The following is a 12152-nucleotide window of genomic DNA, read 5'->3' on the forward strand; positions in this document are numbered from 1 at the left end:
CAATAAAGATATAAAAATTTGGGTCTCCAGAGGTAAACGAATGGTCTCTCAGGTATTTCCATTACCTGATAGCACAGACATTCCTCTAACTGAAGACAATTCGATGTGGAACTGGTTACCAGGAGTTCTCTCTAATACTACTTCGAGAAACCCACGACCATTTTCGCATCTTTAACACTCATTTAAAAATTGTCTCTTGGAATGCCGCTGGTTTGTCTAATTGCCCCGAGAAATTTGATTTTCTACTCTCTTTGAATGCAGATGTGATATGTATCCAGGAAACATGGTGTAAAAATCTCCTATATGGAGGGAATGATTACTTCGTCTTGGAGGCTCCTGCGACTCCCTCTAAAAAAGGCCACGCTAAAGGAGGAATTGCTTGTTTGTTATCAAATGCATTACAATGGCAATTCTCCCACTATTAGGACGAAAGTAATCTATTCCAATCCATAACCATTTCTAATCTGGACTCCGCTGCTCAACGGTCCTCGTTTATAATATTAAATGCCTATATTCCTCCGGAAGATAACTTCACTATAGTTTTAAAACGTATGTTTTCCTATGTAAAACAACTAATAGAGGTGGATCACCCCCCATACTTACTATTGGTGGGGGATCTAAATTGTAAAGTGTCTAACTCTTCTTTAGACATGTTTAGAAATAAAGCTAAGGAAGAAGCATATAACATACCTCAAGCACTCCTGCCTACTAAAATAAAAACCAATAAAAGAGGCAAGATTCTCCTCGGGGAACTTAGTTCCCTAGAGGGAATTATCATAAATGGCAGGATGCCTTCAGACACTCCCGCTAACTATACACATGGATCCATTAGGGGTGAATCTATTTTGGACTATGTAATAACGGACTTTGATACGTTCTCCTTTCTCAAAGATTTGGTGATCTCTCATTCCCCCTTGAGTGATCATAAAATTATTAATATAACTGTCTCATTAATTCCCCCTGAAACTAGCCTTTGGTCCTTAAAGAATAGAGGTTTCTCTATTAAGTGTAACTCAGATAGATGTTATTGGGGATTTGCTAATAGCAAGGATGTACAAAATATCCTTACCCAACTTCTATTGGAGTTTGATTACTGGCAAGGTAGGGAATTCCTTTTTCTTGAAAACCTCCTTAAAAAAGTCACCGCAACGGCTAGGACTATAGGAAATCCCAAAAAGAAACATTTCTCTCCTAGTCCCCTATTAATATTAAATAAGGAGATAAATAAACTCGTCAGGAAACAATACCTTAATAGATCGGGGGAAAATGAGTATCAGTTAGCTTTATTAAAAAGAAGGAGGGTAAGATTGAGATCCAAGATAAAAAGTGAAAAAGAAGATACTTTATGGATCAAGTTAAGAGAGGCTTCAACTTGTAAAAATTCTAGAGATTTCTGGTCCATAATAAGGCAAGGATGTGGCTCTATAACAACGTCCACTCCTATAGTTATTACAGAAGATATCTGGACCCAATTTGTGTCCACCTTATATGCGCCCAATGGTGCAGGGGGGGACCCATGGGTCCCAGGTCCAAATAGTGACTATAAAATGGAACTCCCTACTGAGCAATCCATAGCTACCGTAATAAAGAGCATGCGCTCTTCCGGGGCTATGGGTCCTGATGAATTGCCCATGTCTATAATCAAGCAAGATGTTACCATTTGGAGTAGGATTCTTCTTCCAGTATTTCTGGCGTGCTTTAAATCACGAACAGTCCCCGACTCTTGGCGGGGAAGTATCCTAATCCCAATTTTTAAAAAAGGTGATCGGGACAACCCCTCTAATTATCGTCTAATAGCCTTATTAGACTCAATAGGAAAAATTTTTGCTAAGATTTTATTAATGTTAATAATGGAATGGGCAAATTTAAATAATATTTTACCTATGGAACAGACAGGATTTCGAAAAGAGCATGGAACCTTAGATAATCTAACATTACTATAGGTAATTATGGACAAATATGCTCGTGTCCGAGGTGGTGGCGTATACGTAGCATTTATAGATTTCTCCACGGCGTTTGACAAGGTGGACCGTCCAACGCTGTGGAGAAAGTTGGCGGCATTGGGTATGCCAGGATACCTACTTGATCTAGTTAAGTCTTTACATTCGAACACATGGTGTAAGGTGTTACAAGGCGGTGAGAGGGGTCTTTCTCAATCTATCCCCTCTCTGAACGGATTAAAACAAGGGTGTATACTGGCACCCATATTGTTTTCCTTGTATACGGCCGATTTACCAACTTCTGTTGCAGTTTGTGAGGGATTAGCCCCGACAATTGGAGGGACAGCTATATCGATTCTAATGTATGCGGACGATATACTTGTTTTAGATCTGACCCCGAAAGGTCTCTCTAATCGTCTTCACGCATTGAATCAATTTGCTGAAGCACATTATATGAAAATTAATAGTTCTAAAAGTAAAATCATGTGCATCTTCGGAAAGAAGAAATGCAGGTCTAGTAGCTATAATTGGACAATTAGCGGACAAAAACTTGAGGTGGTTAAAACCTATATGTTTTTAGGCAAAATAATATCTGCTAATCTTAGTGAGAAGCCTCACATCGAACATAATTCTCGTAAAGCGGTGGCCCATGGAATGGGATTATGTTCTTTGTATAAAGCTACCGGGAAGAGGCATTTCTCCCTATGTTTGGATGTATTTAGAGCGAAAATTCCTGCAACCCTCCTTTATGGAATGGAATTAGTGGAGTTGAAACACTGGGGTTTCATGCAAAAAATGGAAGGAAAGGTACTAAGAAAAATCTCTTCATTTAATACAGCTTGTTCTACATCTTCATGCAGGCTGGAATTCGGACTTCGAAGTTGTTGGGCTCAGGGGTTGGCTGCCCTTGTGAGATGGGTAGCCTGTTTGGCCAGAGGTAAACCGGGCACCTTACGTGAAATTTAAAAAAAGGAACTATTGGGCAACTTTAATGAGTTCTCGCAGCTGGTAAAAAACTTTAGAAAAGCGGTATCGCTGCTTGAACTGGATGAAAGCACGTTATTTTTACTTTCTCCATTAGAGTTAAAATTGAAACTAAAAAGTATGTCTTGGGCACTTTGTTTCAAGTCAGATATACTTGCCCAACCGAAGCAAAAAGAAAGGGAAGCCCTGGTTCCAACATATACACCAAAATTAGCCCAACAATATCTTATTTGGAATATTCCTCATGGTGTCCGTAGATTATGGTACCTTTTACGTCATAATTTGCTTCCATTTAATTCGCTTTTAGCAAAATGGTATGGGGTTTCTTCTCTATGCAATTTTTGTAATAATGCTGTACAGGATCTTAACCATGTATTGCTTATCTGTCAGGTATTGCGCCCCTTGCGCCAAAAATGGTTAAAACCAATCTGTTTACAATTGGGAATTGTGAATGTAAAAATGTTCTTCCTTGCACTTTATTGCCCCCCTAACGAAATGTTCTGTTCCAGAATTTTTAAATATTTTAAAGAGATTTTAGATATTTATTAATGAATTTCAGGGAGATGTTGATGATTGCTTTACTTGCAGATAAGTAGTGGCTATTCTTTTTGTCGTATGATGTTACTTATGTATTATTTGTATGTTAAATATGTGTGTATTTTTATGTGGCCCTCATCGAGAGCCAAATCATAATAAAATTTGACTTTGACTTTGACTTTGACCCAGAGAGATAGTTAGTGCAGTGTAACATCCATGGGAGACAACTTATACAGTGTAACATTGAATATAGAATATAACAAAATCCTTAACCTTCAGGACCAGGCTTTGAAAACTGAAACCCTAACAATGCTGTAGAATTACTAAGAAATGTTATTGTACAGGTTATGCAAGCTGATAATTTGTCATCCTTAGGACAAGACTTTGGAAATTGAAAACTCTAACAATAATGTAGAATGTGGAAATGTTATGAATTATTAAGAAATTTTAATTGTACAGGCCATGAGCTTCATTAGAAGTACATGAACATCATTGATCTTAACTACTGAGAATGTAAAGCCTAAAATGAGAAATCTTGTTTTAAAAGTACGTACATATTTTATTGCTCTCTTTTATTCATGCGAAATATTGTTAAGGTTTTAATGAACTAAACAATAAACATTATCATTATCATATCATTATCACTGGGCAGTCAAAGTTATGACCAGTTTTACATTGAGAAGAGGGATACCAAACACTGTTTTGTAATGATTCATATTAAATCATAACTCACCTGCTCCAGGTAAAAAAAACAATTTTCAATTTAAAACAAGACATCTTAGTCTACCTTTCAAGAGTCTGTGGATCCATTGTTTGCAAGAGCCGGGTCCATAATGTGATGGTCTTTTCCGGCATAGTGCACAGCGGAGCCCCTGTTTTATGCTCCTGCATTGTGTAAAAAGAACACGATATTTCCCTGAGTTACTGCTTTATATTCAGATATCACAGCTCGGAAACAGAAAGAGGTAAACCATGCTCAGTCTTTCTGAGCAGTACTATCTGAAAATAAAGCACTAACTGAGAAATGTTGGGTTAAATAAATTCATGATACGGCCTCTGGGTGTCCACATGCACAGATCACAGATTCACTGTCAAAACATTACCTCAGAGTCTGCCTTTAATCATCAAATTCACAGGTACTTATAAAGAAAGATTTTTTAATACTGTGCGACTCCATGGTTGAGTCTTCAGTATGCTTAAATATATGTTTTATTAAACTCTGTGATATGCTGGTTTGATCATACTTTTTATACCTGAAACCCACACATATTACACCCACACGGTTACATTTGGGAAACTTGATAACTTCACTCGTTCTTTGCTTTTCAGGGAACAGATGTGTACCCCATGCTGACTACTGTTCTTCGGGACCCCACACAATTTAAAGACCCATCCAACTTCAATCCAGGACACTTTCTGGATGAGAATGGCTGTTTCCAAAAACATAAGGCATTTGTGCCCTTCTCTATAGGTAAGAACCATTTTATTTTTTAACAGCATGAGACATTGGAAAGTAGAAATCCCAAACGTTCATTTTATTTATTATAAAATATTTATTTAATATTTAGTGATGATATGTATCACACTGAAGCAGTTAAACACATCCACCTCTAAGTGCTTGGAATGAAGTAGGGAGATGCTTGCAACCTGATGCAGTGTCTGAAAAAGAGATAGGCCAGGCCTAGAAATGGGCAATAAAATGACCGTAGAGATAATGTTAATCTCAGATAGTTTCAAGTTTAGCATTTGATACTGATGGCTGCTTTACCTTTGCTGGTGGTGTTTGGGGACCCCACTTGCCCAGACAGCAAATATTTGCTGGTCCTGCTTTTGAGTTAGGCAGGGTTTTATCTAGGAGCACTCTGTAGGCGATGCAGAGGGATTTAAATTGTGTACATGCTTTTGCAGTCAACCGCTGTATTTCTCTCAGTGCATTGCTAGTTGGATCAAGTGGTTTCAAATTAATGCTGCCTTTTGTTAGAAAATGTTTGGAGCTTGCTGTCCCCTGTGATTGGCAGACCAAGAAAAAGGGTGCTTCAGTAGTCTAGTTTCTACAGACTTATGAGCTTGATGGAACATATATCTTCATGATACGTAGATGTACATAGATGTAGAGCAAAGAAGAGTAAAACGATACTTACCTATAATTACTTATATCCACAATATTATGGTTGTTAATATACTGACTATGATATTCTAGTAACACAATGTTTTTTTGATATGTTGACATACAACCAAACCAATTTATTTGAATCAGTCTTATCAGAAAGTTTGTACTCAAACCAGACTTCTAGAGCTGATAGAGGTTGTAACCCACAGGATTCAGAACACAGAAGTGGCAGACTTGCTGGCTGGTGGAGACCAATTTGTAAGATCACCATCTTTTGGACTTTATGGGTGATGATAGTTGAGGTTGCTGGGGTCTAGGAAACCGAGGAGCATGGGTAATCCTGGTAACATATACTGCCTGAAGTCCGTGGGACCTCAAGCCCCAAATATCAGTTCATGCCCACTAAATTCTAATTCCTAGAAGCCTGCACATCTCCTGAGGCGGAAGCCGGGAGAAGAGACTGATAGCGCGAAAACTGACTATTTTAAATTGTGTTTATTGTGATTACTGTGTGTTTTAAAAAAGCCCTATTCTGTTGCCACTTTGCACAACCACGCCCAGCGGACTCTAGCGCTGACGTGGACAGACTCACCGATTGCCGCCATTCGCTCGGCACCTCGAGGCCACGCCCATCTCCCTAGGCCACGCCCCCTGCTCCGTGTATTTTAGGCGCGCTGATCACTAGCGCGACCTAGAAGCCTGCACATCTCCTGAGGCGGAAGCCGGGAGAAGAGACTGATAGCGCGAAAACTGACTATTTTAAATTGTGTTTATTGTGATTACTGTGTGTTTAAAAAAGCCCTATTCTGTTGCCACTTTGCACAACCACGCCCAGCGGACTCTAGCGCTGACGTGGACAGACTCACCGATTGCCGCCATTCGCTCGGCACCTCGAGGCCACGCCCATCTCCCTAGGCCACGCCCCCTGCTCCGTGTATTTTAGGCGCGCTGATCACTAGCGCGACCTAGAAGCCTGCACATCTCCTGAGGCGGAAGCCGGGAGAAGAGACTGATAGCGCGAAAACTGACTATTTTAAATTGTGTTTATTGTGATTACTGTGTGTTTAAAAAAGCCCTATTCTGTTGCCACTTTGCACAACCACGCCCAGCGGACTCTAGCGCTGACGTGGACAGACTCACCGATTGCCGCCATTCGCTCGGCACCTCGAGGCCACGCCCATCTCCCTAGGCCACGCTCCTTTGCACATCATTCATGTGCACTTCCCGACCGCGCAGCGGACGAGCGCAGCGGGCGCGCCGATTGCGCGCCGAAGGCGCGCCTAAGGCAAGCCCGTCTGCGCCCGTCCGCGCCGGCTCCGTGCCTCGGCCCGGCCATGCTGCCACTTCTCCGGCCACCCAGACACTTACCTGGTCCAAATCACAACTCATGGACATAGGTAAGTTATCTTGTTCTTCCCCCTCGCCTTGCTGCTTTCCCCTACCCACCCCCTTCTCACATAAATGCCCTAACTGCCCTTTCTTACTCCACCCCATCTGGACCTGCCCACGCAAACCAGCCGACCCCATCCCCAACCCCCTCCCTTCCAAAACTTACTCCATGGGGCTAGTAAACTGCCGCTCACTACCAGGCCACGCCAACGACATCTGGCTGCTACTATCCTCGTCACCCTGGGACATAGTTTTCCTAACTGAGACCTGGATTAAAGACAGTTCCAACCCTGACATCGCTCTAGCTATCCCATCGGGCTACAGATTCTCTGGATTTAGCCGCGAAGGCTATAAACCAGGAGGGGGAATAGGAGTAATTCTAAAGAATCACTTAAAAATTACCACCAGGAAAATCACTAACGCCAAACCTATAGAAGCTCTATACTTCTCTATCATAGACTCCTCCACTGCCGTCTCCTCAGGGATCCTGGTCTATGTTCCCCCTAACTCTCCCCAATCTGCTATTCAAGAGTTATTAGCTACTACAGCAGATCTATCCCTCAAACACTCTGATTTCATCGCCCTGGGAGACTTCAACTATCATGTAGACGTCAACAGCTGCAATCGCGCAGCCCTTCTCCTGGACTCAATGCAAAATCTTAATCTATTACAAAGGGTATCTGGCCCGACTCATGTCGCTGGACATACTCTTGACCTCATTTTCTCTAACCATGAGAAACTTACAACCTCTCCCCCTTTACCCCTGACATGGTCTGACCACTACTTAGTACCTTTTCAGATCTCCCCACCCCAAATTGTTAAACACAACGCCGCCAAAAGAACTCATGGCAGAAAGTGGCACAAACTCTCTCTTACAGCCTTAGAACAAATATATGCCTCGACTCACAGCCCTCTTCTGGAGGACCTAGACACCGCTGTGTGCACTCTAAATAATGACCTCACTTCTGCAATAGAAAAAATAGCCCCAATGCGTCCTCTCACCTCCAATAGGCAAAAACCTTCTGCCCCCTGGTTCACACAAGAACTCAGGATACATAGAAGCAAGTGTAAGAAACTTGAACGTCTCGGGAGACAGAGCTATGACCCTGCACCCAAGGCACTCTACAAACAAGGCCTTAAAGAGTTTCGTAAACTCAAACAACACTCTATGAGCACGTACTTCTCTGATACCATTGCCAAAGCTAAGAATTCCACCAGGACACTCTTCAATATAGTCAAAGACTTTACACAGCCCAATGCCCTCGTTGCCCCTATCCCCTTGTCGCAAACATTATGCAACAGTCTCTCAAATTTCTTTGAAGAGAAAATTATCAACATTGCAACCACCATCCAATAAAATGGCAAGGTCATCACCAAAAGTCCCGACACGAACCACAATCACAAACTGGCCTTTACAGCATTCCAACTTCTCACTAAGGAACAAGCTACGAAATTATTTCTGGACTGCAAGTCGGGCTCTCCTCTAGACCCTGCTCCAGCCTCAATCCTGAATGACATTGCTCCTTTAATTATCGACTCCCTTCTCGAAATCTGGAATTCCTCCCTTTCCACCAGTGTGGTCCCTGCTGCCTGGAAACATGCGCTCCTTATCCCTATCCAAAAGAAAATAGGGATGGACCCTCTTTGTCTGAGTAACTACCGTCCGATTTCACTTCTGCCCAAACCCGCCAAAGTACTAGAGAAAGCAGTCCAGCTCCAACTTTCGGACTATCTGGAATCTAACACCCTGTTTCATGACACCCAGTCAGGCTTCAGACCGGACTTTAGTACCGAGTCTGCCCTACTCGAAGTCTCTGAGTCAATTAGAGAATGCACGGACAGGGGAGAGGAGGCCATGCTGGTACTCCTCGACCTGTCCGCTGCATTCGACACCATCTCACACGACACACTAATGACTCGCCTGCAAGAGACAGGGATTGGCGGCCCTCCCCTCCTGTGGATAAAATCTTTTTTAAATAACAGAACCCAACAAGTGATGCTAGGATCGTTTCTCTCTGACAAAAAACCACTGACCTGGGGAGTCCCACAGGGCTCTGCCCTGAGCCCTCTCCTCTTCAATGTTTACCTTAAACCTCTAGCAAAAATTGTGGAATCATGTGGAGTCAAGGTGACTTTTTACGCCGACGACACACAACTGGTGTTCTCCTTTAAAGACCATGATGAAAAATCATTTGACAACTTCCGCAACTGCATGGTAAAAATTGCCTTATGGATGGCCGAGAACAACTTAAAACTCAACACTGATAAGACGGAAGTCTTATTCTTTAATCAAAAATCTCCTCTACCCCCCAATATCTGGTGGCCATCCGAACTAAACCCTCCCCCTGTGCCGGTCCCAGCGGCCCGAAACCTAGGATTCCAATTCGACACTGCTCTCTCCTGCAAAACCCAAATCAGTAAAGTAACCTCTGCCTGCTTTGGAAAGCTACGCATGTTAAAAAAAATCATTCCCTATCTACCACTTGACTCCCGGAAAACAGTAGTCCATGCCCTGATAACCTCCCACCTGGACTACGCAAATAGCCTGTATTTGGGGGCACCTGCCTATCTCATCAACCAGTTACAGAGAGTGCAGAATGCAGCAGCCAGATTAATCAACAACATTCCTTTTCGACACTCCATCTCCCCCCACCTTATCAAACTTCACTGGCTTCCAATAAAAATGCGTATACAATTCAAAGCCCTGACCCTGGCCTTCAGAGCCCTCAATGACCGTGGTCCTGCATACCTCCGACGCAGACTGAGACTCTCTCATTCACAGCGTAACCTCAGATCTAACAACCTACGTCTAATCACTACCCCCCGTTTCCACCTCACACGCACGGGTGGAAGGTCCTTCGCCGTTGTTACCTCTAAACTCTGGAATCAGTTACCCACAGAGTTAAGATTCGCCTCCTCAGAACCCCTTTTCCGAAAAAAATTAAAGACCTGGTTCTTCTCCCAGATCTAAACTCTCGTTCCTCCCCCATTCCTTCCTCTGAGATAAGGTCTTCAGCGCCGGGACACCTCCGTCGGAGGTAGCTGTGCGCTCTATAAAACACTAAAATAAAAAAACCTCCCCCCATTTAGGCACAGACACTCATCAGGTAGGAGTAGGGCAAGCAAACAAGGCCAACTCAAATTCAAATCAATCTTTAGTTAGATTATTATAATCCATAAAATACATAAATCATTTTAAAAGTGCAATAGGTATGTACAGCGACCACAAAAGAACAGATAAGTATTGTAACCAGCCAAGAAGTAATTCATTAAAAGCACAATGCGTAACTTAAAGAGTAATATACACACTGTTCTCAGTAAAAGTACAAGATGTAAGAACTTTAAATACTCTGAACATTTGTAGTTATCATATCTTCATAAAACAATTATTAGATTAAAATGAGCAGAAACCAGTCTTCATCAAGTTAAGTTAGATAATACTATAAATGTACAGAAAACTCATACTCAAAATAAACAGCCCTTACTAATGTTACTGGTCTTGTTCATATAATAATTGTCATACACTGTTAGTGTTTTTCTTTTAATGATAAAACTCGTAATAAAGGCTGAAACTGCACAGCAAATATTGACAGTTGCAAGGGTACTCAGGAAATAACAAGTCTCTTCATAGAATATATATATATTTGACCTAAAAACAGTGGTGAAATAAAATGTTTTCTGATATCAGAGTAAGACTTACAGAAGAGGATAAAATGCAGCGTAGACTGATTTGATTTCCCATCACATGGGCACTTTGGTAATTGTTTGGACCAGGCATCTCTTTTCGAAATTTCAACTTGTTGGTGCAGAATGCCCATCCTTAACCTGGTAAGATAGAATTTCTTTTGCACATCCCATCACCTGTGTCAAGTATAATGGCAGCCCTTGACATAAGGGCCCGTCCAAATTTTGGGATACAGTAGGTTTATTTGTCTCATAAAATTTCCTTATTATGTCACTTTTGTGTGCAAATCAATTTTAAGTAAGTTTTGCTATACTGTAAGGTACTGGCTGGGCTTTTAATTAAAAACATTCTCATCATCTTCCGTTAATACATATCATACATGTGCCAAGCAAGGAATCTTATCATAATGGCTTAAAACTAAGCAATCATTAATAATTCTCAGGTAAATTTAGTGCCAGCCTTACTCCAGTTGTTATGACACACCACTAGTGTACAGATATGTATTGTATCCTCAAGGAAATTAATACTCTGTTCCCTATGTACATTATGTGATTATGTTGATCTGGGGACAGCAAGGAGTATACACAAGAACGTTTTTACTTGTGCTTGCAAAGTTTGACACCTACCCATACCCCACAAAGTTGCCCCATATGTTGCCATTGAAATACACTTGCTCTCGGATGGCTTTAACATTCCATGTATATGCTTATTGGCACTTATTGTGGCACATCAAAAAGTGCCTTGATTGGCTTTTTAAGTTTGAGGTTGGCTAGACCTATATGCCTAAGGTACATTCTCCCTCTGATCCTATCTCACATGAGCCTTTAAAGAAGCATACATCTGGGATAAAAGTATACAATATCTTCTGGAGCAGCGATTTCCACCAGTGTTTTCAGAGTTTATTATGATTCATAAGGTCAGACACACTGCTAAGTTCTGCAAAGCATATGGCCCTGCTTGGCTACCGTATATATTTTTTGACCAGAAGGTGGAGATTTTACTTGTGTGCCTATGTCGTTTTTTAAAATCATATTGAGAGTCTGTTAGGACATGGTTTTCAATCATCCACGATTTTAGCCTCTCGAAAACAATCCTCCCTAATACTTTAGCTGAAGAATCGAGGAGAGATATTGACGATTTCACTTAGGATTTCCCCGCCTCCCCTTTTAAAAGTGGGGATTAATATTGAATCAGTCCAGCAAGGGGGAATAGAGCCTTTTGTCTCAACATTAAACACCTGCATGAGGATGGGTTAAAAGCATCCACACGAACGCCATCAGGGCCCGCACTTTTTTAGATGATGATTTCTCAATATCGGATTCATCCTTGGTTAAGCTTATAGCCCATAATGGTACTAGATCTAAGACAGGGCAAAAATGCTTAGCAGTAAGGGCTTGTTCAGTCGGTGGATTGAATATACATTTAAAATGGTTTATCCATTCCAATGGAGATACTAAGCACTCAATCCCTGGAACAGTGGTGTCTTTAAAAAACGGGGAGTTATTTA

General features: G+C 41.6%; 1 protein-coding gene across 1 annotated transcript in view; it reads left to right on the forward strand.

The window, feature by feature from the left end:
- LOC144781944 (cytochrome P450 2G1-like) overlaps positions 1–12152 on the forward strand; it is a 350994-nt gene that overhangs the window by 321539 nt on the left and 17303 nt on the right. The window contains exon 9 of the mRNA XM_078661037.1: positions 4791–4932. Coding sequence (XP_078517163.1) covers positions 4791–4932 — 142 coding nt within the window. The remainder of the gene's footprint in view (positions 1–4790; positions 4933–12152) is intronic.

This window comes from Lissotriton helveticus, chromosome 9, assembly GCF_964261635.1.
Source record: "Lissotriton helveticus chromosome 9, aLisHel1.1, whole genome shotgun sequence".
Lineage (NCBI taxonomy): Eukaryota > Metazoa > Chordata > Amphibia > Caudata > Salamandridae > Lissotriton > Lissotriton helveticus.